Source organism: Macaca fascicularis, chromosome 18 (genome assembly GCF_037993035.2).
Source record: "Macaca fascicularis isolate 582-1 chromosome 18, T2T-MFA8v1.1".
In the NCBI taxonomy this organism is placed as follows: Eukaryota; Metazoa; Chordata; class Mammalia; order Primates; family Cercopithecidae; genus Macaca; species Macaca fascicularis.
In genome coordinates, this window is record NC_088392.1 from 76,358,665 (window position 1) to 76,386,024 (window position 27,360).

Here is a 27,360-nt window from a genome sequence, read left to right on the forward strand (position 1 = left end):
CTGAGCAATGTTTAGAAGTGAAAACATCATATTTGGAGTCAGAAAAATTGAGTTTAAAGATTGCATCTATGATAGACTCATTGCATTTATGGACAATTACTTTGTATCTAAAGCTTTTCATTTTTTTTGAAACATGAAATTCTTGATTTTTTTATATTAACTAATGAGATAATGGAATGATATCTTCCTAGTGTATGTAACATATGTGCTTAGTAAATGTTAACTTATAATTACTTTTATAAATTGAAATTGTAACGGAAACCATTGTAGAATCACATGCAGTAGTAAGAAAAAAAGGAGATCCTCTTGAGTACATGTTATGCCATTTCCCAGAATGCTAACATTTTACAAAACTATGGTACAGTTGTCTTCTGTACAGTTGTACAAATATATACAATTAGTTCTGTACAATTTTGTTACCTGAATAGGCTTGTGTATCTCCCACCGCAGTGAAGATGCTAAACAATTCCACCAGCACAAGGAGTGGTGGTGATGTCCTTTTGTAAGCAAACCCATCTCCCTTCTGCCTCATCTTCCTCCATTCCTACCCCTGGCAACCACTAATTTGTCCTCCATTTCTAAAATCTTAACATTACAAAATGTTCCATAAATGGAATCAGAGTACATGATCTTTGGGGATTGGTGTTTTTCACTCAGCATAGTTATGGGGAAGTTCACCCAAGTTGTTAGGTACATCATTAATTCGCTCCTTTTTATTGCTGAGTAGTATTTAATACTGTGGATGGACCACAGTGTATTATTTACCAGTTGAAGGACATCTGGGCTGTTTCTGTTGTTTGGCTATTATGAATAAAGCTCCTATAAACACGATGTGCACAGATTTTTATATGAATGAAAGTTTACATTTCTCTGGGATGAATCTCCAAGAGAGCAATGGTTAGGTTGTGTTTTAAGACTTACCATCATGAGTCATGGTTCCCTAGTGAGATAGTTTCATTCTGTGTGTAAATGGAGGTAAAAATAACATTCATGTGGATCTTTTAAATGATAGCCTGACAACTGACACTTAGTAATCAATTAATCAGATTAAGAAAATTGATAACCCTTTTACTCGTTCGTTCATTCTTTCTTTTTTTGAGACTGAATTTTGTTCTTGTTGCCCAGGCTGGAGTGCAATGGCACAATCTCGGCTCACTGCAACCTCCGCCTCCTGGATTCAAATGATTCTCCTGTGTCAGCCTCCTGAGTAGCTGGGATTACAGGCTTATGCCACCACGTCCACCTAATTTTTGTATTTTTTGTAGAGATGGGGTTTTACCATATTGGCCAGGCTAGTCTCGAACTCCTGACCTCAGGTGATCTGCCTGCCTCGGCCTCCCAAAGTGCTAGGATTATAGGCCTGAGCCACCATGCCCAGCCCTGGTTCTTTCTTTTTTGCCTTAATTTCTCTGAAGTGGCTCTACCATCTCAAGAAAGTCTACCATTCTTAGAACCTCCAGGCATGTAGGCCTTTTCCTCTTCTCTTGCTTCTCCAATTATCAAAGAATAGCTAATGCCCTCTTGATTTTGCCACTGTGGACATTTTTATATTGTTTTTCCTTTGATTCACAGCTCTACTGTCTGATGTTCAGTTATCATAGTCTCTTCACTGCATTATTAATAGGCTGTGTTTCCTTGTGTCTCTGTTCTAAAGTGGTCTTCTGCAACCCGGCCACAGCTGACCTTTGTGTCAGTAGGTCCCAATTCTCCCCTTGAAGGCCATGGTCACGACCACCTCAGGGCCTTCACGTGTGCCCAGGACTGAGCCTGGTCCTCTTCACACTGTTAGCTCCTTCTCATCCTGCAGCTATTGGTGCAAATTTTAGCTCCTCATGGGAGGTCCTCCAGGTGTATATTCTTCTAGTACCCTGCACTCTTCTTTCATTACACTTGCTGTATTTTTTTTTTCACTTATGTAAAACTTACTACCCCACATGGTCCAGTGTGGTCAGAGAGTTACTTTCAGAACCTTCAGAAAAGGTTTAGATCACCTAAAGCAATCTAAATCTTAAGGTTGTCTCTGGATGGAAAACAACTACAATCCTAATGTGTGTATGGCAGCGGGTTTAACGTACAGTGCAACCTTAAAAGTCTTCTTTAGACTTTGTTTCATGTTCAGGATCTCTCACAAGCTCGACTCTAGCTTTGGGTGGGGAATCCTTTCTATTTGCCGAAACTCGTGGAGAGGGAACCCCAAAGCCTCTTCCATCTCCATGTCCTCATCTCCCATCCAAGCAGTTTACTCACCAACAAGTTACCGTCTGTGCCAGCTCACTATCCTGTGAGCTTCCTTGCTTTTCCTACGGTGTACGTGCCATCCCCCACAACCCCCTGAAGTATCCTTTCACTGTGGGTTTTCTAAATTGGGCTTCTGTCTAACCCATTCACTACCTACTGACCTCCCTGAAGACTGGGGTGGGGTCTTGCCTATCTTTGTAGTCTAGAACCTGGAATATTGACTAGCAGATGTTACGCACATTAATGAATGAATTGGTGAAAGAATAAATGAAATTATATGTCTTATATATAGCAGATACTTGAAAAAAGTTAGACGAAATGAATAAATAATGTAAATCTTTCTTAATTTTCCAGGTGATTTTTGAAGTGATAACTTCTGGACATCAAGGCTATCTCGCTATCGATGAGGTGAAGGTGTTAGGACATCCGTGTAGTAAGTTGTCTTTACTTGTAAATATTCGGGTACATCATTGGGGGCATATTTACATAATGAATGAAGAGAAGGGATGAAAACCTGTGAAGAGGTCATCCTGCCAAGATAGTTCCCTGACAGACCTGTATGTGTTGGTTTGCCAGCCCAGAAATCCGAAAGCATGTCCTTAGTGTAAATGCCATGGTTTGTATAAGTCTAAGTATTTTAAAATTTGGTTCAGTAATGGGGAATCAAGGAATTCTTTGGCACGCTCAGACATCTTTGCAAAGAACCTGTTTATTTCTTGCCATGGACTTTGGAATTCCCTTTTCAGTAGTAGCACATGGTTAAATATTGAGAATCTGCATTTTGTTTCTAAGTCCAGTATGTTTTTGGCACAGTTCCTTAGTATTTATTACATGGTTTCAGATGATATAGCTGCAAACAGGCCTGGGATCTGTCAAATATAAGATACCTACCTAAACCTGGGGATCCCAGAAATGGCCTGCTCTTCATCTTTTAAAGATTAGTACTTTAAAATAGTACAATTGGTGATAAGCATATAATTTAAAAAATATCTTACTACGAACAACGAACAGTTTATCATATTTGTATGTGAACCTTTTTCCTTAAAATAGTACAGATTGCTAGATCTATTTCTCCCCAAACCCCGCCCCCCAGGGGCCGCCACAATGGTGAGCTGGTTGTTGCACCTGTTATGGTTTCTAGTCTGCACACAGCAATAGACTGTAGCTGCTTGAAGCAGAAAAGGCATCCTATTGAAAGAGAATTGGAGGGCAGTGGTATTCCTTATATCACTGGTAGTCTAGACTCAGATGATGAGCAGGCCCCCAAAGTGAGGCTATGCAAGCAGCCACAGCAACCACTATGGCAGTGGAGCCAGCCGCGAGTTCAAGGGGAACTGGTGCTGTGTCTCTGCGCACCTTACCCTTGGAAGATGACCCTTGCCCTAGACATTCTGCACTGACTCTGGGCCTTGGCATCTTTGGCTTTAGGTGCAAAACCCTGAGGGGCATAGTCAGAGTGAGCGAGCTAGATCACGCACTCATTCATGCCTGGCAATTGGTGTGACTAGGCACGTGAGTTGTTCACTTTTCCCACTCTGTCAAGGGAGCTGGGCCTCAACTTTTACCGAGAAACATACAGTGCCGAGCAACTGAACACTGCAAATGTGTGTGTGTGTGTGTGTGTGTATGTACACTCTTTCTCATAATCCCCATGGGTTTATAAAAGCAAAAAAGTAAGGATTGTCTTTTGTAAATGCTAATGAATGGTTTCCAACCATACAAATTTCTCTGTATTCCAACTTTTTTTTTTTTACTTAGTGTTAGATTTTTTAGGTCAATCCATGGTATTCTATCATATGGATTTACTAGTTCTATTTTTCTAGTATTTTATGAACATTTAGTGTTCCCCCCCATTTTTCTATATTAAATATTGCTGCAGTGAGCGTTATGGATGTGCCTCCTGGTGCAGTGTTGAGAGCCTCAGTGGAGTGTGTTCTTAGAGGCTGAATTGCGGGGATGTAGTGCAGACACATTTTTAATTTTTTTGGATGCTGCCAAAATGCTATGAAAAGTGTCTGAACCAGTTTATAATCCCACCAACAATGCATGGTGGCTTTATTTTTCCTATATCTTTGTTCAAAATTGATGTTACCAGACTTCAACTTTTTGGCCATCTGAGGGATGGTAACCTGCTTTATTTTTAGGATCTCTGGCATGAAAGAGAAACTGGCTAGTTCATACATTTCACGGGTCTTTCCTGATGAACCCTACCCAAAATTATGAAAGAGTGGCTATATCTACAATAATAAAAATAGAAACATTTGCAGGAGTGGCTCAGCTTTTTATTGCATGGATTCGAATAGATCACCAGGACCCTCTTTGTAAGCTTTATAGAGAAGGCCTGTGTGGTTGTTACCTGTTGAAGGTATCACAAGACAGGTGTCTAAATTCCATCTAAAGGGGTTTTGCTCTCTCTCATATCTTTATTTGGTGCTTTGAAGCTTGCCAAACGTTGAAGATAACAGAAAGCAATCATTTGTTCATTACAAAGGCAGATGTTACTTTTGTGTCATGTTACATTTGTCTTTTCTTCTATTGTCAGCAAAACTGGGGAGTTCAAGATGATTCCCTGTCCCCTCCCAGGAAAACCACCAAGGCTGTACCTAATTGAAACAGCAGGGTAAATTTAGGAAGCAGAATGCAATTACCTGAGCTGGAACTCAGCCAAATCCTTGGAGTAATAGCCTCCAGCTAGGAAATGCCATGAGATCTTCTAATATGCACAAAGTTCATGGTCTCTGATTCACTTCTTACTAGGAGGTTAAAAAAATAAGAGCCAGTAATTGCATGCCTACTAAGTGCTGAGCACTCTAATGAAATAGTCTGCCTCCTTGTTTCTTAGAGCAGAGCTCATGGCGAGGCAGGTGTACTGGGTGCAGGTGTGGTGGCTGAGTCAAGGCTGCACATGGCTTTCTATTACATATCCTGGGCTCCTTCTTCCACATCTGGCCACTAGCCAACATAATAGCTCCTGAAGTGTAGCCCCTTCCATTTTACTGGATTTTAGTCATTGTGTGCAGCAAAGACCTAAAGACTTCATGCTTATCAGTGCCTTCCTAAAACGTGTCTCATGCAATTTTGTTCTTCCCATAGGAGATAGCTTCCTATGGCTATAGAAATGGTGTTTATGTTCTCTCCTTTGGAGAATACCTGTGCTAATACCTAACTGGCTTTGGGAACTGCTGTGAGGGCACAGAATTGCAAAACAGGCTCTGTACCAAGGTGATGTATGGTACAACAGTGTTGTAAACTGTAAGCCTTAAATGGTTTTGATGATAGCTCTTCCTTAGCTATTTTTTCCTGAATCTCTATGTTAATGGGGAAAACATGCAAATAAAGATTTTAAAGAAGGCAATAGTTTGTTCTTAAAATGGAAAGCTTTACAGGTAATATTTTATGAGATTTCTTATGAGGATTTCATAATAATGAATTATTTTGAAATTTTGATGTTCATTAAATTTAAATTCTAAAGTAGCATTAATATTTTATATCTAAAACTATGCTTTCCAAATGGCTGCAAAATTGCTGAATCTCATTTGCTTCACTGTAAAGGCTCTTATTTGGATTCATATAGGTTTATGAGTAGGCATTACAACATTTTTTAATATTAGATATTCTGATACAAGTATACAGTTGCTCATAAAGTTGACTTTAATGTAGTGACAATAAGATGCAAGATCAGCCTGAAATGTGGAGATGACTGTGCAGAATCAGCAGCTCTCTAGCGTACAACCACTTCTGATAAACAGATAATTTTTGCATTTGGTATGCACACTAAAAATATATTTGGAATTTGGTTCAATAATCCTGGTAAGAAAAGAGGCGTTTTATTATAATAGCTTCCTAATGTTGTCTCCTGTTCTTAAATACATTGTGAGCTGTGCATATATGGGCATTTCTCTTATTACCTTGTGGTACTGATAATGTATTTTTATGTCTTAAAAGCCATATGTAATTTTAATAGATTTATTGACATATCACTCACATAATTTATCCATAAAGTGTACAATTCAATAGTTTTTAGTTTATTCACAGAGTTATGTAACCACGACCATAATCAGATTTAAAATATCTTCAACATCCACCAAAAGACCCAGTACTCATTAATAGTCATTCTTCATTTTCTCTTGTTACTGGTGGAGGTTGTCCAGGTCCTTGGTGTCTTGAACAAAGATTTGGACAAAACGCACAAACAAAGCAAGGAAAGAATGAAGCAACAAAAGCAGAGATTTATTGAAAATGAAAGCACCCTCCACAGGATGGGAGCAGTCCAGCAAGTGGCTCAAGATCCTCATGACTGAATTTTCTGGGGTTTAAAATACCCTGTAGAGGTTTCCCATTGGTTACCTGGTGTACACCCTATGTAACTGAAGTAGTGGTCCATAATCAGTCTGATTGGTTGTGGGAGGGGACCAATCAGAGGCTGAAGTGAAGATACAAAGTTACACCCTCTGCAAACATCTGATTGGTTGCAGAAAGTGACCAATCAGAGACTGAAGTGCAGTTACAAAGTTATACTCCTATACAAATGAAAGCTTGGCCCAAGACCAGCCTGATTAGTTGTGGGAGGTGATCAATCAGAGGTACTTTCAATTTTTCATCTGCCACCCAGAAAAAGTGGGGAGAGGCAGTGTGCAAAGGAAGTAGTTTCTGGTCCTTTTGTCACTTGGGTGTGGAAAGTTGGGATTTTCCTTTTGATTTAGTTCTAGGAAGTCAGCATGATTTGGCCTTAGGTTCCCTGCCTCTAGACTGTATTCTCCTGACTTACTCTGGCCACCACTCGTAGCCCTAGGCAAACATTAATTTGCTTGTCCTCTCTGTAGATTTGCTTGTTCTCCGTATTCATTTAAATGCAGTCGCACTATATGTGGCCCTTTGTGTCTGGCTTCTTTCACTTAGCATGTTTCAAAGTTCATCAATGTTGTAGTGTACATCAATATTTCACTCCTTCTTAAAACCGAATAGTATTTTATTGTATGGATATACCACATTTTATGTAAGCATGCATCAGTTGATGGACATTCAGGTTGTTTTCACCTTTGGGCTATTGGGAATAATGCTGCTGTGAACATTTGTTATCAGTTCTCTTGGGTATCATTCTCTCAGACGTATACTTAGGAGTAGAATTGCTGGGTCACATTGTAACCCTGTTTTTAGCATTTTGAAGAACTGTGAAGTTGTTTTTTAAATTGGCTGCACCATTTTCCATTTGAAACAGCAGTGTATGATTTCAATTGCTTCATATTCTTGCGAATATTTATGTCTTTAAAAAGATAGCCATCCTTGTGAGTTTCAGGTGGCACCTGTCTGTAGTTTGGATTACCTAATGGCTAATGATGCTGTGCATCTTTCCATGTGCTTATTGGCCATTTATATGTATGTTTGAGAGAAATGTCTATTCATATCCTTTCCTCATTTTTAATTATTTATCTTTTTATTATTCAGTTGTAAGAGGTTTTTATATATCTACATACAAATTCCTTATGAGACATATGATTTGAAAACATTTCCCCCCAGTCTGTGAGTTGTTTTTTCATTTTCTTGATGGCATCCTTTACAGCACAAAGGTTTAAATTTTGATAAAGTCCAATTTTCCGTTTTTTCTTTGATTACTTCTGCCATTTCTCTTATTTGGAGTTGTATCTAATAATTCTTCTAAGATCATGAAGCTTTTCAATGTTTTTTCCAAAGAGTTTTATGGTTTCAATTTTTTTTTTTTTTTTTGAGATGGAGTCTCTCTCACCCAGGGTGGAGTGCAGTAGTGTGATCTCAGCTCACTGCAACCTCAACCTCCACGTTCAAGTGATTCTCCTGCCTCAGCCTCCCGAGTAACTGGGATTACAGGTGTCTGCCACCAAACCCGGCTAATTCTGTATTTTTAGTAGAGATGGAGTTTCACCATTTTGGCCAGGCTGGTCTCGAACTCTTGACCTCAGGTGTTCCACCTGCCTCGGCCTCCCAGAGTACTGGGATTACAGGCATGAGCCACTGTGCCCAGCCTGTAGTTTCAATTCTTACTTACAGATCTGTGAGCTATTTGAGTTAATATTTGTGCATGGTGTAAGAAAGTGGTGAAACTTCATTCTTTTGCATATGGATATGCAGTTATTCCAGCACCATTTGTTGACACATTGTTCTTTCCCCGTTAAATTGCCTTGGTACCCTTGTTGAAAATTAATTAATAAAGACTTATTTCTGGACCCTCTATTCAGTTGATCTATATGACTATTCTGCTACAAGTATGATACTATTTTGATTACTGTAACTTTTTAGTAAATTTTGAAATTTGGATCAGTGGGTCTTCCAAGTTTGTTCTTTTCTCATTATTGTTTTGGCTATTCTGAATCCCTTGTAATTTCTTTTCTTTTTTTTTGAGATGGAGTCTGGGTCTGTCGCCCAGGCTGGAGTGCCATGGCACTATCTTGGCTCACTGCAGGCTCCGCCTCCCAAGTTCAAGCCATTCTCCTGCGTCAGCCTCTCAGGTAGCTGGGACTACAGGCACCCACCACCTCGCCCGGCAATTTTTTTTTTTTTTTGTACTTTCAGTAGAGACGGGGTGTCACTGTGTTAGCCTGAATGGTCTTGATCTCCTGACCTCCTGATCCGCCCACCTCAGCCTCCCAAAGTGCTGGGATTGCAGGCGTGAGCCACCGCGCCAAGCCAATCCCTTGTACTTTCAAATGAATTTGAGAATCAGCTTATCAATTTCATTCAAAAAGTTTCAGCTGGAGTATTGATAGGGATTGTGTTGAATCTGTAGACTGGTTTGGGTGAGGGGTTATTGCTATTTTAAGATTATCAGAATTTGTGATCTGTGAATGTGTGATGTCTTTCCTTTTATTGAAGTCTTTTAAAATTTCCTTTAATAGTGTTTGTAGTTTTCACAGTACAAGTTCTATTCTTCATTTGTTAAATTTATTCCTAAGTATTTTATTTTGGAGTTGTTTTACATAGAATTGTTTTCTTAATTTTATTTTTGGATTGTTCATTTCTAGCTTGTAGAAATGCAATTGATTTTGTGTATTGATCTTGTATCCCAAGATCTTGATGAACTTTCTTATTAGCTCTAATTGGTTTTTTGGTGGATCCATAGGATTTTCTTTATACAAAATTGTGTTGTCTTCAAGTAGGGTATCCAGATTCCTATTTTAACAACCTAGGTGAATTTTATTACTTTTCTTGCTAGTTTGCCATGGCTAAAACCTCCAGTACAGTGTTGAATAAAAGCGAAAAGAACAGAAGTGCTTGTCTTGTTCCTCATCTTAGGAGGAAAGCTTTCAATCTTTCAGCATGATGTTGGCTGTGGTGTTTTGTAAGTGCTTGTTTTTAGGAAGAAAGTTCCTTTTTCTTCCTAGGTTGTTGAATGTTTTTATCAAGAAATGCTGCTGGGTTTTAGCAAATCCTTTTTCTCTATCAGATTATTACATAGTTTCTCTCCTATATTCTGGCATATTATATTGATTAATTTTGGGATGTTAAAACAACCTAGCAGTCCTGGAACACATCTCACTTGGGCATGGTGTATAATCTTTTTTTATATGTTGCCATGTAGCAATGAAACATTATACAAAGTTACTGGGATATATGATACCTTGAATTCTGAAATCTTAAAATTATACAGAATCATGCCATATTATTATGATGCCAATTTAAAAATAAAATAATACAGTGAAAAAGAGATAAAGCCCTTCTAAACTTCCATGTGCTGTATATTGGATAAATTGAATACAAAATCCAAGACTGTCCTGTATTATTACTTGGACAATAGGAAATAAGTCAGCAATTTCTTTAAATATTAAAGTTTATAATATGGCCTCCTAAATTCAAAGTTATTCTTATTTTTAAAAATAGTATTTTCCTTATTAATTTGTGTAGTCACACATTGCTTACCACTCCCAAATTTAGATTTTTAATGAAGATTTATTAAATAGTGTGATTGAAATAAGAATAACAGTGACAGAGCACAAATTAGAATTGTTTTCGGAATTATGTTCTGCCGAATAAAAACAGATTCATGTGCTTTGGTTGAGAGATGTGTGGGATTCAGAATTAACCTTTCATTTTAAACATGTGGGAACACAATTTGGACTTTTTTCCAAAGGAATATCATTCTTCTTAAGATACAGTCGACTTACAAAAGTTATTTATATGTCGTGGCTACCTTAGTTTTCTCTGATAATAATGTTGAATCTGTTTTTCCACTTGAAAAGTTATTCCACTGAAGCCTATTCTTACCTTCCAAGGAAAACAAAACTGACTTTTACCTGAAACATGTCAGGAGAAAAATTTTCTGCTTCTATCACAAGAATTACTTGACTTTTTTTGACCTATAATTTCATTCGTACAATGAAGATAACAATAATGTTTTTCTCAGTGAGTAAATATAGGGACTACATTAGTTAATGTACATAAAGAATTGATCACAGTGCTTACCACATTCTAAGAATTTAATTAATGTTATTATTAATATTCTTATTAGGCACTACATCGTGATAGACTTGCTAGAATTAGTTAGCTGCTAATGGTAAACCTCTAAATAGCTAAAATGATTGATATCCTAGATGGGGAAATTTAGTTGTATGTCCATTGTTAAATTCAAAAAATGTTTGCAAAATATATTGGTTCTCAGTATTAGAGTAAGCAGTACCAGGCTGTTCTTTTTGGCAGCAATTTGCTTCCTTGTTTGTGATGATATGTTACACAAATAGAGACAAAAATATTAACTCTGTTTATTCTGGTGGTTGGGCATGCATCCCATACATTTCAACCTATGTCATTACATTAAAAAGTAAGTTAAAGCAAAAGGGGGTTAGGACATAGTCCTCTTGTTCCACTTTAGTTTGCACTTTGATCTCACAAATTACTCTTCTCTGATTTTGTTGCTAGTATTTTTATGCAGACTTTGAAGAATCAGTAATAATGAAACATCTACAGAACGATTTATATCTTGGTCAATGATAATTACTGGCTTTGGGATCAAAGGCTTATTTGAGATCAATTAATACCTAAAAACCTCTATTCTTTCTTAGAAGCAAAGAATATGGAAGCGATGGGAGGATTGGAGAATTGTACTAAGAACCTGTTTGTTATTCATGGAAGATATTTAGTTTTTAAATCTCCTACAGGTTTTAGAAGAAAGCTGGCATAGCATTTTGAAAGGGTATCCAGGAGACAAACGGGCCGATAAATTTGGAGAGAGAGAGAGAATGTTTCTTTCTGAATATGAGATAGATTGAAATTTCTATTCCAAAGGTGGTATACACCTGATACTACAATTAAAGTAGTATTGCAAGGTTCAGAGCATACAGCTCAGCATGGGATCTAAAGTTTTCTGGCTGTCAAGCTCTTTTTCTTGGGTCCTTTTCCAGGTTCCAGTGATAGATCAGTTATTCTAAATAGTAAGGAACATTTTTGAGGGCTAAGTACGAGGCACAGAGAATGCCTTGGCTTCATCATCTTATTTGTTCTTTATATCAACACTGCAAAATAGGTACTTTAAAAAAATCTCCATTTTACAAATAAAAAAATTTTGTGAAGATTGAGGTTTAAGAACTTTTGCATATATTCAGAGATAGTAAAGGACTGAAGGAAGTATTGATGCTTGAACACAAATGTGCTGAAATCCAAATCTGAAAATAGTATCAGCCTTAAGCTGCTAGCCACCTGAAAATGGTTCTAGGATTTATAGCACTAAACCAGGGGAATCTAGGCATCTTAAAAGCTTTGAAGATTATATAAGCCTTTAATATTTACTGAAAAAATTTATACCATTAGCAGAAAGTTTGACTTTCATGTTCTTGGAGGAAACTGGTGTCACAGTCATTATCTTAAGTGAAATAACTTAGAAAAACAAAACCTACACGTGTTCACTTACAAGTGGAGCTAAACAATGTGTACATATGGACATAGAAGAATAATAGACATTGGAGACCCTGAGAGGTGGGATGGGGAAGGGGGTGAGTGATGAGAAATTACCTATTGTGAATAACGTACACGATTCAGGTGATGGGTACATTAAAAATCCAGACTTCATTGCTATGCAATATATCCAAGGAACAAAACTGCACATGGACCCCTTAAATCCATTAAAATACAAAAATTTAAAAGAAAGTAGTATTCCCAAACTGGGCATACCATGGGTGAACAGACCTTTAGCGGAACCAGTGACAGTTCTCATATTCGCATTATTTTTGACTATTACGTTTGCTGATAGAGTGTATGCATTTTATAACTTTCTCGAGAAAGATTACAGAAGGTAGTACTTATTGTATTTTTTAAAATAAACAGCAGAAATATACTTCTCACAGTTCTGGAGCCTGGAAGTCTGAGATCAGGGCGCCAACACGGTCAGGTTATGGTGAGGACCCTCTTCTGGGTTGCAGACTTCCATCTTTTTTGTTGTGTCCTCACATGGCAGACAGAGGGGGAAAGAGCTGAGTCCTTTTCTTTTTTAAAAAGATGTTATTTTAAATAATAAGACCAAAGAAATAAATTGGCACATAATTGTACATATATATGAGGTATAGAGTGACATTTTGAAACATGTATACAATGCATAATGATCGACTCAGGGTTAATTAGCTTATCACCTCAAACATTTATCATTTTTTTTGTGCTGTTAATATTCCATGTCCTGTCTTCTATTAACAGGTATTTGCAACTATACAAGAAATTATTGTTTGTTATAGTCACCCTACAGTACTGTAAAACTCTGTAACTTTATTAATACTTATATCTATCTGTAATTTTGTATTCATTAACCAACATCTCTTTGTCCCTCTACTCCCTACTTTTCTTACCCCCAGTAACCACTATTCTACTCTCGACTTCTCAGGTCAACTTTTTGTTCTCTCTTACATGAGTGAGAATGTGGTATTTGTCCTTCTGTGCCTGGCTTTTATCACTTAACTCACATCATGTACTCTAGGCACATCTATGCTGCAGTGAATGACAAAGTAATAGTACTTTTGAAAAGGTGATGAAAAAGATCTTTCATACCCTGATGGTAAAAATGTGAATTGTTACACGCTTTCATGGAAAGCAGTTTGACAGTTTGTGCCAAATGTCTTTTAAAATGTGTGTTTTAAAAATTATTTTTGGCCAGGTGCGGTGGTTCACGCCTGTAATCCCAGCACTTTGGGAGGCCGAGGCGGGCAGATCACGAGTTCAGGAAATCCAGACCATCCTGGCTAACACGGTGAAACCCTGTCTCTACTAAAAATACAAAAAAAATTAGCCAGGCGTGGTTGCGGGCGCCTGTAGTCCCAGCTACTCCGTAGGCTGAGGCAGGAGAATTTTATGAACCCGGGAGGTGGAGCTTGCAGTGAGCCGACATCGCATGCCACTGCATTCTAGCCTGGGCGACAGAGCGAGACTCCGTCTCAAAAAAAAAAAAAAAAAAAAAAAAAAAAAAAAATTGATATATAAGTGTATATTTGGGGGTATATGTGATAATTTAATACATGTATACAATTTGTAAAATGGAAGCAGTGTAATTGGATATCTATCACCTTAATTATAGTCTTTTCTTTATGCTAGAAAAATTTGAATTATTATCTTCTAGATATTTTGAAATATACAGTAGATTTTGCAAACTGTGGTCACCCCGTTGATCTTCAAGCACTAGATTTTATTTCTAATACATGTATATTTGTACCCATGAATTAATTTCTGCTCATCCTGCACCCCCACGCCCCCTACCCATCCGAGCCTTTGGTAACCATTAATCTACTCTTTAGTTTCATGAAATCCACTATTTTAGCTCCAACATAAGAGTGAGAATACACAGTATTTGTTTTTCTGTCCTTGGCTTATTTCAGTTAACATAAGGCCTTCCGGTACCATCCATGTTGCTGCAAATACAGAATTTCATGCTTTTTTGTGGCTGAATAATATTCCATAAGGTAATATGAGATTTTGTGTTTGAGTGTGTGTGTGTATCACATTTTATTTACTTGTTGATGGACACTTAGGACGACTCCATATTTTGGCAATTATGAATCGTGCTGCAATAAACATAGGAGTGCAGATTTTTCTTTGATATATTGATTTCCTTTCTTTTGGATATATACCAAGTAGTGGAATTGCTGGATAATGTGGTAGTTCTATTTTTAGTTTTTTTGAGAAACCTCAATGCAGTTTTTCATAGGGGCTATACTAATTTATATTCCCACCAACACTGTACAAGGGTTCCCCTTTCTCCACATGCTCACCAGTGTCTGTTACTCCCTTTCATTTTGATAAAAGCCATTGTAAGTGGAGTAATGTGATAGCTCATTTTTGTTTTGACTTGCATTTCTCAGATGATTAGTGAGGTTGAACATTTTTTTCCTGTACATGTTGGCAATTTTCATGTCTTATGGGAAAATTCATTAGAGGCTCTTACAGAATGGGTTAAGCAGAGGAAAGAATCAGTGAATCTAAAGACATCTACTTGAATGTCCAGTTTTAAATTGGACTGTTTGTATTTTTGCTTGAGTTATTTGAGCTTCTTATATATTCTGATTGTTAGTCCTCTGTCAAATGGATAGTTTGCAAATATTTTCTCCCATTCCGTGGTCTCCCTTCACTTTGTTAATTGTTTCCTTTGCTGTGTAGAAGCTTTTCAGCTTAATGTAGTCCCATTTGTCTGTTTTTGTTTTGGTTGCTCTTGAGGTCGTACACAAAAAATCTTTTCCCAGACCAATGTTCTGGAGTGTTTCACCAGTGTTTTCTTTTGGTGGTTTCATATTTGCAGGTCCTAGATTTAAACCTTTGGTCTATTTTGATTTTACTTCTGTAGATGTTGAAACAGAGGAGGCTAGTTTCCTTTTTCTGCATATGGTTCTCCTGTTTTCCCAGAAGCAGTTATTGAAGAGACTGTCCTTTCTTTGTTCTATACTCTTGGCACCTTTGTCAAAGACAAGTTGGCTACAAATGCATAGATTTATTACTGAGTTCTCTGTTCTGTTGCATTGATCTATGGGTCTGTTTTTATGCTGGTACCATGCTGTTTTGGTTACTAAAGCTTTATACTACATTTTGAAATCAGGTAGTATGATGCCTCCAGCTTTTTTATTTTTGCTCAGGCTTGCTTTGGCTATTTGGAATCTTTTCTGGCTCCATATAAATTTTAGCATTATATTTTCTATTTCTGTTAAGAATAGCATTAGAATTTTGATAGGGATTCCACTGAATTTGTAATTTTTGAGTAGTATTGTCATTTTAAAAATTATTGAAACAAATGATAACAGAAATACAACATACCTAAACCTATGGGATTTTCTTCTTAATTTCTTCAATTGGTTGTTCACTAGCATGTTTTTAAATTTCCATGCGTTTTTGTATTTTCTGAGGTTCCTTTTGTTATTGATTTCTAGTTTTATTCCATTGAGGTCAGAAAAGATACTTCATATTATTTCCACTCTTTTGAATTTGTTGGGACCTGTTTTCTGGCCTAAGATATGTTCTGTTCTGAATAATGTTCTATGTACTATGAAAAGAAAGTGTATTCCATAGCATTTGGGTGAAATGTTCCATAGACGTTAGTTATGACTATTTGGCGTAGTGTGTAGTTTAATGTTTCTGTGTTGACTTTCTGTCTGAATGATTGGTCTGTTGATGTTCCCTACTATGACTGTATTACAGTTTATCTCTCTCTTTAGATCTATTAATGTTTGCTTTATATACTTGGGAGCTCTGGTGTTGGGTGTATAATATTTATAATTGTTTTATCCTCTTAACAATCCCTTTATCATTATCTAATTACCTTTTTTGTTTTTACAGTCTTTGATTTGCACTTTATTTTGTCTGAAATAAACATAGATAATCCTCCTCGTTTTTGTTTTCCAGTTAGATGGAATATCTTTTTCCACCCACTTCACTTTGTCTTACCTATGTGTGTGCCTTTATAGTTGAGGTGGATTTCTTGTAGGAAGAATTTAATTGTGTCTTGGTTCTTTGTATGTTCAGCCTTTCTATGCCTTTTAGTTGGATAATTTGGTTCATTTGCATTCAATGTCATTATTAAGTAAAGACTTACTACTGCCATTTTGTTGCTTAATTTCTGGTTGTTTTGTAGCTCTTCTCTTTCTTTCTACCTTTCTTAATACTGTAGTTAAGTGATTTTCTCTGGTCACATGTTTTAATTTGTTGTTTTTTGTATTTAATGAATCTATTAAAGGTTTTGCATTGTTGTTACAATTAGGCTTATAAAATATGTCTTATAGATATAAGTCATTTTAAAGAGATGACAGCTTATCTTCGATGACAAATAAAAGGACAGAAAAATGGAAAAAAATGCTTTTATGCTTTAACTCCATCCCCTCACATTTTGAATTTATGTTGTTTCAATTTGCATATTTTTATATTGCCTATCTCTTAACAGGTTGCCATACCTATTACTGTTTTTGAAAGGTTTGTCTTTTGGGCTTCATAACAGTTACAAGTGGATTGCACACCACAGCTATAGTGTTAGAATATTCTGGATTTGTCTGTATATTTATTTATTTATTTATTTATTTATTTTTGAGACGAAGTCTGGCTCTGTTGCCCAAGCTGGAGTGCAGTGGCGTGATCCTGGCTCACTGCAAGCTCCGCCTCCTGGGTTCACGCCATTCTCCTGCCCCAGCCTCCCGAGTAGCTGGGACTACAGGTGCCCGCCACCGTGCCCGGCTCATTTTTTTTTTTTTGTATTTTTAGTAGAGACGGGGTTTCACTGTGGTCTCGATCTCCTGACCTTGTGATCCGCCTGCCTCGGCCTCCCAAAGTGCTGGGATTACAGGCGTGAGCCACCGCGCCCGGCCTCTGTATATTTAATATTATCCGTGGGTTTTATATACTTTTACATGTTTTCTTGTTGCGCATTAGTGTTTTTTTTTTTCCTTTCGTATTGAAGAATTCCCTTTAGCATTTATTGTAAGATAGATCTAATAGTGATGAATTTTCTCAGCTTTTGTTTGTCTGGGTAAGACTTTATCTGACCTTTATTTTTCTATGGATAGCTTCAGTGGCTACAGTATTCTTGGATGACAATTAAAAAAAAAAATTTCCACACTTTGAAATTGTCTTCTTATACATTCATGTTTTCACTTAGGTCTGTTGCCATATGAACCCTGGTTCCTTTATATGTTATTTGCTTCTTTTCTCTTGCTGCTTTTAGGATGCTCTCTTTGTCTTTGACCTTTGAGAGTCTAATCATTATAACTTTTGGGGTAGTCTTATTTGAGTTTAATCTGTTTGGTGTTCTCTGACCTTTCTGTCCCTGGATATTTATCTCTTTCATGTTTTGGAAAGTTTTCTGTAATATTTTTTTTTTGAATAAGCTTTTTGCCCCTTGCTGTTGCTCAGCTACCTCTTGAGCACCAATAATTCTTAAATTTGATATTTTAAGGTATTTTTCAATATTTTGTAGACAATCTTTGTTCCTTTTCATTTTTTTTCTTTTTACCCCTCTGACTGTAAATTTTCAAATAGCTGTCTTCACATTCACTGATTGTTTCCTTTGCTTGACCCATTCGGTTGTTAAGAGCCTCTAATGGATTTTTTTTTTTTTTTTTTTTTTTTTTGAGATGGAGTCTCATTCTGTCGCCCAGGCTGGAGTGCAGTGACGGGATCTCAGCTCACTGCAAGCTCTGCCACCCGGGTTCACGCCATTCTCCAGCCTCAGCCTCCCGAGTAGGTGGGACTACAGGCGCCCACCACCACGCCAGGCTAATGTTTTGTATTTTTAGTAGAGACAGGGTTTCACAGTGTTAGCCAGGATGGTCTCGATCCCCTGGTCTCGTGATCTGTCCTCCTTGGCCTCTCAAAGTGCTGTGATTACAGGCGTGAGCCACTGCGCCCGGCCCCTAATGAATTTTTTAATTCAGCAAATGTATTTCTTAGTTTCAAGATTTCTGTTTTTTTTTTAAATTTTTTAATTTTTTTTAACTTTCTCTGATAAGTTTCTGAATTGCTTTTCTGTGGCTTGTTAGAGATCAGTGAATTTCCTTAAAATGGCTATTTTGAGTTTTTGGTTATAAAGTTCACATATCACCATCTTGTTCAAATCAGTCACAGGTTCCTTGCTTTGTCCATTTGTAGAGGCTGTGGTTCCTCATTTGTTTTTGTTTCTTGTGGATGTATGTCTATGTCTTTGTACTAAAGGGTTGGTTATTTATTCCAGTCTTCCCAGTCTGGCTTGTTTTGGTTTTCAGTGGACATGTTTGCTTAGAGCTTCTTTGTAATTTACCTGTTGATTTCCCTTTTTTTCCTCTGCTAGGTTACTGCCTAATTTTTGGCACTAAGTGACACCTTAAGCCAAGGTTTGCCTCATTTATAGGAAACAATGAGAGTGCTACTTTCCCTGAATTTGCAGGGTCCCCAAAGGGATGTACTGGTAGTGTGGGAAGGCTGGTTAAGGGTTTGTGCAGAAAGGATGAACAATTCTCCTACAGTGAGGTACTGCTTAACAGCCACTCTGATTTGGCATCCCTTTGGCCAAGTTACAGAGAAAGTTTCTAATGCTGGGGCAGCAGTCCTGCTGAGCCCTACCTTTGTCTCTGTCCTTAGGAATATTTATCCCTTCAGGCACTCTCGATGCTTCCTTTGGGTTGGGGAAGGGACAGATTTCCTGCCAGGCAATCCAAAATAGTGGGGAAATTGTTTACCCACTTTGACCTCATTTTTTCCAATGTAAAAATTATGAGTCAGAGGAAAGTTTCCGGATACTTTCTGCTGGGCAGATTGGGGGTTGGGGTTTCACAGATCTTGAAGTCTGGTTTTTTCCCTCTGCTCAGAAATTTTTCGTATCTCTGACTCCTGGAATAGTCTCATCCTCATATTTGAGTTCTCGGCTATTGCTGGTGATAATCTCTGTGCTGTATATTTATTTATTTATTTTTTGTGGGAGTGAGTGAAGCCAACTTGCTTCTATGCCACCATTTCAGAACTGGCAAAAATGCATTTTTTTTATTAGTAATTTCTAATAGTTTAATTTATGAAAACGTAAAGGTTTTAATTATGAAAACTTTTAGTATTATATGTAATGGAAGCAAACGTCAGTGTTCAATAATGGGGGATGTTTCAGTAAACTTGTTTATGTATGATATATATTAGGGTTTCTCAACCTTGGTGCTGCTGGGATTTTGGCACCCGCTAATTGTTTGTGGTGGGGGCTATCCTGCACATTTTAGGATGTTTAGCAGTGTCCCTAGCCTCTGCTTTCTGGGTGCCAATAGCACTACCTTTTAGTAACATAATTCTGCTGCGATACACCAGGAGTCATACTGAAAATAAATATTTAACAACCCTTCAGCACAGGCTCAGAACTGACCAGCTTAACTCAGCGGGGTAAACTTTAGAATAGTGGCCCCAAGTGCAATATCCCTTTAACCCAAGTTATCATGAAAAATGGCTACACACCCAGACACCTTGTGTTAGACACCTAGCTTGCTGTAGTAACCTGTAGCTGGAGGAGAGCAGGATTAGGTGTCTGGGAAATCCACTGGAGAGACCAGCACCAGGGAGAGAACCTACTGTTCTAGCGTGCTGGATAACTTCAGCATTTAACACCTCACAGGGAGGTGGAAGGCGGGGGTTGGTCAGCATGTGGAATGAAGTCTTCAAAGCATTGTCCTTAGATATTATTGGAAGGAAAACTTTTCCTTTTCTGATTTGGGTCCAGTGGTTGGGGACCTGCAAATTAACTGAAAGAGACAGATTAAATGCAGAAAAGGCAAAGTTTATTTTCTCATTTGCAGGCCAGAGTTCCCAGCAATGGAAAACTCACTAAATACCCAGAGATAAAGATTTATATTCCAAATTTAACAAAAGATTGGGGGGTGGTTTTAGGGCTTCAGTGGGAAAATGTAGAAAGTTCTGTTGGGCTTTTTGATGGTAATGGCAACAGGCAGTTTGTCTACCTGGCAGCTGAATTAGGTACCTCCCTTATAGGGGAGTTAATGGCAACTATTTTTTCTGGGAAAGCTGTGTTTTAGTCAAATACTTGAAGTTCAGATAAGATTTCTTTCTACATCTTCTTTTGCCCAAATGTTTTCACTTTAAAATAATCTTCATACCAACTCTGGGGATATGAATGGGTCCCCGTATTTTCCCCATGTAGAAGTTCCTTCAAAAAAAGAAAGTAGGTTGATTGCTGTGCAGAGACATTTGTGTTATAAATTGTAAGGTAAGAGATCTATAAAAGAGAGTGAATTTAGATTAGAGCAAGGAAACAAAAAGAAAACAAAGAATAATGGTTGGAACAAACTATAAACTCAGATTCTGAGTCCAGAGGGCAGCCCATTGAGATTTCTGGATGTTGGGTTTGAAGCGTCTTCATTGATGATGGTAGTGTCACAGCCACGGTTACTTCCCGGAGCAGAATGTGGAAGAGGCCGGTATTCCAGTGGGCTTTCTGAGGGGCCCACATGGTGATGGTGATTAATCTTTTGAAGTTATATCAAGTCATCCAGTTTCAGCTTGCATGGCTTTGGGAGTATGCTTAGAATTATTTCATGGGGGATTTTTTTTTAATGTTTCCAGTTAAGGACACATGTACTAAAATGGATTTATTAGAAGAAATTTGTTTAAATTTCCTTCACAAGAAAACAGCTTTTGGCTTCTAATATATTCCTATTAATTGAGTCAAATCTTAAAATTTTTAGTGAACTCTATTCATGTTGGGGACTTGTGGTGTAAGTAAACCTAAAATTATAATGATTATAACGTTTTTTATATGGTAAAAATTTCATTAGTGTCAGATGAGAGTGAGAGAGTAGAATTCTACAGAAATTGAAATCTAAAATGAACAGTCTTTAAGGATAGGTGGATGGTTTTAATAATTTTAAGTAATATGAATTTAATGATGATAATGAGTATTTGCTGAGTGTGAGGCGACACCATCAAGTTCTGTTGCATCAAGTGCTGTGGCTGTTGTGATATTAGAAGGCCTAACCACAAGGTGAGCGAATCTGCAGAAGCTTCATGGAAGGAACAGCGTTTGAGAAACACCTTGAAAATTCCAGTGGGCAGACCGGGGAGCCACTGCAAGTGGGATGAAGAGATAAGGAAAGGCAAAGATGGTGGGAAGTCTGGGGAGAGCACTGTGGCTTCGTAAACCGAGCCTGGGGTTTGGAACTGGATATACTGGAGTTTGTTCTTCTTTGGACACTTACTAGCCAAGTACCCACAAGTGTTCACCCTCTTGGAAATGGAGAAAATATCTCCCTCACAGAACGTTTGTGAGTAGTCAGTGGAAAAGTTTCTGGTGCACAAGTACCCGATAAAGGTTACCTTGTTCCATTTTCTAAAAACAATGGGTCTTTGAGTATTTCAGGAACAAAGACTAAAAGAGAAATTCATTTAGGGACTTTTTACAGAGATCTTTTAAAAACACAGAATTATGTTATTCTTGAGCAAGGGGTAATTTGATTAAGTCAGTGAAAAGCAGAGATCATAGAGTTATATGTTAATATATTAGTATTAAGAAACAATGGTCTATGGTTATATTGCTTTATTGGAAGTTATTTAGAATATTTTGTATGCTGAGCATCATGAATACTTTGTCTGAATTATTAGTGGCCTCCAAATTAATAATGGGGCTTTCCTCTGTGTTTTTGACATTAAATTAAGTTTTTCTTTGTTCTTTGGTAGTAACTCAACTTCCATTCCTAATTACGTTCTGCCCAGGCTAATACGAGCCCTAGTTTGTAATCTTTTGCTACCCAGTAGTGGGGCACCCTTTTTTGAAGCTGCCTAGACATGGCTGAAGACACATTGGCAGTGGGGAAAAGCTGGCAAGGCATAACAGATGTATTCTAGTTATTATCCAGATTTATCTGTCTCTCCCAGAAAGTATGATTATACTCTTTGCTTCCTTTTCTGTGCCCACCCTTGCCGCTTTGTTACTCTTTCACTCTATCATTGTTATAATAAGGGAACGTTTTCCTAAAAGTAGAATTTTCATAAAATTTAAGTCCTGACTTATCATTCTAGTTCCTGGACACCTGTTTTCAGTGTGATGCAGAAATTGCTTCTCTTACCAAGTAGGAATAATCCTTTATTTCGACAGCTGTTCCATATGGACAATGTACATTACTAGACAATGGTGTTCACCATTTGGAATCCTTAGTTCTTGAATTGGAAATAAGAATCAGCAAACATTGCCATGCTATGGCAGTCTCAGCATCATTTCACAGAGCATGTCTAAAGAAATAGTATTTTTGGCAGCTGAAAAATATTACATAAGTAATGCTGCATACCAGTTAGTGGTATTAAAATATATATTATGTACAGCTGTGTACTTGGCTTGAAAAGCTTCCTTGATAACATCATTTAACTTCTTACTGTTCTTTTCATGTTGCTGGTATAGATATCTAATATGTTTTTGTTCAAAACATCAATTAGGTTTCAGTTTAATCTTTATTAATACAGATTTGTTATTACAAGAAGACTGCTGAGCTATGATAATTTGCACAGCAGGAACAATAAAATATCTTCTTTCTGTTTCGTTCTATTCCAGAATGCTTGGCTTTCTGTTATTCTTTTATACAACATACCAAAACTTTTTATGATATTTTTAAAAATTATGTTAAATACTTAAAGCTCATATAAGCAAAAGCATTTTTTTTTTCCCCAAGGTGAACAAAATCGAAAGGCCAAAAATTGCAGGTCGATTGAAGAAGACATACATTAGTTACAAATCGCCACTTCTAACATCTTTCATTTTTCTTCTTTATGTAGCCAGGACTCCTCACTTCCTGCGGATTCAGAATGTGGAAGTTAACGCCGGCCAATTTGCTACCTTCCAGTGCAGTGCCATCGGCAGGACCGTGGCAGGAGACAGGCTCTGGCTACAGGTACAGTAACTCATTTTCATCTGTTGATGAGAGTCCAGCAGGAAGAATACATTCACCCTGGAGGAGGAACCCAGAGAAACAGACTCAGATCCTAGTATAAGAGTCTCCTTCTTTGTTAATAAGTAGCCAGATTACTTAGTAATCTATAAAAGCTAATTATTTTTGTTTATGCACCTTTTGTGAATTTCTTTTTTTTCCCCTTTGCTTATGCTTAGTTATCTTGCTTGGAAGATCTGATGGTCAAATGACTTATATGGCAGTTTATTAAATTACAAAATGTAGCACCCTTCTCCTAAGTCCTCCTCTTGAGAAAAATCTAAAGAATCTCTCTCTCTCTCTTACACACACACACACACACACCACACTGCACTTCATAGCCCTTTTTGTCATTTGCATTTCCAAACTGTAAGCTTAAACTTAGAAATTAATAATACATATTTTGAGTTTTTAATTAAATTTTTTGGTGTAATGATCAATTGTGTGACTTGTTTTATATTTATTCAAATTCTACCATATGTGTTTTGCATGGCAGAGGGTTGCATGGATAGATCCATGCTCTCAAGAATCCTGACAGAATGAGTGGGATTAAATTACCTGTCCCTTCTAACCAGAATGCCACCCACTTCTCTAAGCTCCAGGTTTGAGGTTTCCCTCACCTTAGTATTCTCCAATTGCATTCTTGTTTCTTCCTTTTAAGCATTAATCTGGAGGCTGCTCATTTTTCATGTTGAGTGGTGTTGATTTTTGTCCTTATGCTTCCTTGTTTTGTTTTGTGTGGGTTTCTGTTTTCAAAAAAAGTATTATCTATTTATTTTTAGTTTGCTACTGAGTTGAACTGTCCTTTGGGTTTTAACCCTTCTGTGTACGCGGTTGTGTTCCACACCACACCGGCTTCCACTCCATTATGCGTGCTGGCCTTGTCTCTGCACGTGCTGTCTCTCCACCTCCTGTCATGCCTCGCAGTGTAATTATGATTGTGATGGGTGACTTTGTGTGACACTCTGTGTACAATTTTTAAATCCTTTATTCCTTTTAATCACTGCAATGTAGATCAGTAGTTCTTTGCTTTGTTTTATATTTGTCTTAGAGACAGGGTCTCTCTCTGTTGCCCAGGCTGCAGTAGAATGGTAACATCACGGCTCATTCAACCTCCTGGGATCAAGTGATCCTCCTGCCTCAGCATCCCAAGTAGCTGGTACTACAGGCACATGCAACCATGCTTGAGTAATTATTTTGTCATTTTTATAGGGATGGATTCTCCCTTATTGCCCAGTCTGGTCTCAAACTCCTAACCTCAAGTGATCCTCCTTCCTTGGCCTCCTAAAGTGCTGGGATTACAGGTGTGAGCCGCTGCGTGCAGCCCAGTAGTATTTTTATTCCTCTGTTTCTGGGGAAAATGGGAGATACGTGAAGGTACTGTCCCAAGATTAATCAGCAATGGATTGTCAGATGGGAAATGCATTTTGGAGAGACTTCTTGTTTTCTGTCAGGATGCTCCACCCCTCTGCCCCGTGTCACTCTCTTTTTTCATATCCTACTGTCCCTTTTAGAGACATTGCTGGCCAGGAAGTGTATGCAGAGGATTATATTGTATATTCCAAGTTCATCTTTACTTTCTTCTTTGTAGAAGTTTTGTAACTGTTAACTTAAGAACATTTTGCAGCTTGTGAAAACTGTCTTCAGTATTCAATTTCTTTATCTCTTTCTAATCCACTTCCCAGTTGTTTTAAACTCTTGATGTTAGGATTCAGAATTGTTTTCTCAGATAATGGCTATTGGTATCAAACACAGTCAAGATTGGCCATCTGTGGTAACTGATGAGACGAACATCTTATTGACATTTTCCACAAAGTATTAAGCACCTTATAAAAATGAAACTATTTGTTCCTTTGATTTATTTCTAGAAATCTTAATTATTTGTGGAAAAATATGTTTTGCTTATAATATTTATGATAATATTACTTGAGAGAATATATTAACACTATATTAAGTCTAGAGAATATAATATAAATACTATATTAAGTCTAAACTCTTTCCTCAACAGAGTCATCTTAGATATTCCCAAGAATGTACATGTTTGTGAGGACATGATTTGCTCTTTTTATTTTTGCAGATGTCCTGGACTTGGTGTACTCCTACTTAAACTTGAGCACTTATTTGGGTTGGAAATCTTTCGCTACTTCCTATACATTCAGGAACTTTGTTTTAAAGATAATTTGTCATGTGGTTTGGAGAAAGCTACTTACAATTTTGGAGTTTAAAAAAAAGGGTCTAACTGCAAAGTTCTCAGCCCTGACTCTACTATAGAACAACTCAGAAGGGTTTTGTTTTGGTTTGGTTTGGTTTTTTTCACAAATGTCTTTCCTATTTCCAGATTCTCATTTAATTGGTCTAGATTGGGGCCCAGCATGCAATGATTTATTAAAGACTCTCCAAGTGATTCCAGTGTACACCCAGGGTTGGAAATTACTAGTGTGAAGCAAAATACAACACACATTCCAAATCAGGAAAGACAGAAGGCAGACATAGCGTAGAACTGGTTCCTGTATTCAGTTGCCTCAATTTGACCCTGATGTTTAATTTTCCATGTATTGATCTTTGAATTTTTTCTCATTAGATTTGAACGATAGTGTTGGTAGTTGTTTTCACAGTCAGTCCCTTAATGCCTTTCTTTTTATCTTGCTCAGTCCTCTCTGACCCCTCTTGTCTTCGGTGACCATTTATTGCACTGCTGCTTTCTACACTGCACTGTCAAGAAGATGACACAGATAGAACTGTTGTGACTTTGAGCTTTTTACTGAAACTTACTTTGTCCTGGAATCAGGACACCATTTGGTTAGTGAGTCTTTGTGATGTTAGAATAATTTTACTGTTCAATAATTTATTTTTCCTGGTTGGGTAGGCGTTTTGTGGGCAAATGTTTATTTTATTAATAGCTTATGAAATCAGACCTGTGTCCTTCACCTGCAAGTGTAGTTTCTATTAATCTATATGTTTACAAAGCAGTTTCCAGTGGTGATGAGGGGTTTCAGCAGATGCTGGTTTGGCAGAGCCCTTCCTGCCCTCTTGCCTAGGACCCCTCACTCCCCCTCAAACATTTTCTCAGGCCATTCTTTAGAGGTTGTGGAGACATGTAAACCTTTCATCATGGACCAGGTCTGCATGTAAACTCATTTAGGTCCTCAAAATAATCCTGATATCCACCCAGAAGATTGAAGAAAAAACATATTTTTAGGTTTTTCTGTGATTCGAATCTCTCTCAAGAGTGAGACAATATTTAGAAATTAATAACACATCTTTGTTTGGGGGTACTTTGGTGTTTTTGAATATAATCGTTTACAATATTTTTTTGAGACAGAGTCTCACTCTGTCACCTAGGCTGGAGTACAGTGGCATGATCTCAGCTCACTGCAGCCTTGACCACCTGGGCTTAGATGATCCTCCCATCTCAGCCTCCTGGGTAACTGGGACTACAGGCATGCACCATCATGCCTGGCTAATTTTTTGTACAGGTTCTCACCATGTTGCCTAGGCTGGTCTCAAACTCATGGGCTCAAGCAATCCACCTGCCTCGGCCTCCCAAAGTGCTGGGACTACAGGGGTGAGCCACCATGCCCGACCTATTTACAATAATTTTTACTACTTGTGTTGAAGTCCTCTGAGGCCCACAATAGGCATTCTGCACAGAGTTTCATGGTTGTATCCCATGGTGGTTTATCTGTTTTATAGAAGAAGAGTTGGAAGTATAGAATTCTCCTGGATCACAAGGAAAAATGGCATAGCTGGTAATAGTACAACTCTGTTTATTTACTTTTATTTCACCTCTAAGTAATTCCACTCTACCGTCTTCTTGTATTTGGAAGGTAGGTGAATAGGCGTTATGCACTTATGCTTTGATAGAAGAATTTAGGTGTGACCAGTATTACATCGTTAGTATCAAGGTGCCATCCTGACCATAGAAAATAATGTTTATATGTATTGCATGTCATATTGATCCATACCTGTGAAAAATGGCCAAGGTTTTGATTTTTTTTTAGTTTAGATTAAATATAATCCCTGTCAGAGTCTTTGACAATAACATAACATAAATAAATCTGATGATGACACTAATGAAGAAATGTTTATGATTAACAGATGTGTCCCATCTGTTTATATTTTCTTCATCTCATCTGTGGACCACACAGGTTATGTTGCTGAGTGGGATTGCTTTTTCTAGAACACTGAACAAAAGAATAAGACCCAGTATGTGAGCACATCTATCATTACAGCTGTAAAATACTTTAAAAAATTTTCCAGACGGTAG

At 37.5% G+C, this 27,360-nt stretch overlaps 1 protein-coding gene across 10 annotated transcripts in view; it reads left to right on the forward strand.

The window, feature by feature from the left end:
* Nucleotides 1–27,360, forward strand: part of PTPRM (protein tyrosine phosphatase receptor type M) — an 847,035-nt gene that overhangs the window by 351,448 nt on the left and 468,227 nt on the right. For all 10 annotated transcript variants that reach the window (XM_065534197.2, XM_065534199.2, XM_065534198.2 and 7 more), the window contains 2 exons: nt 2,593–2,671; nt 22,942–23,057. In XM_065534197.2, coding sequence (XP_065390269.1) covers nt 2,593–2,671; nt 22,942–23,057 — 195 coding nt within the window. The remainder of the gene's footprint in view (nt 1–2,592; nt 2,672–22,941; nt 23,058–27,360) is intronic.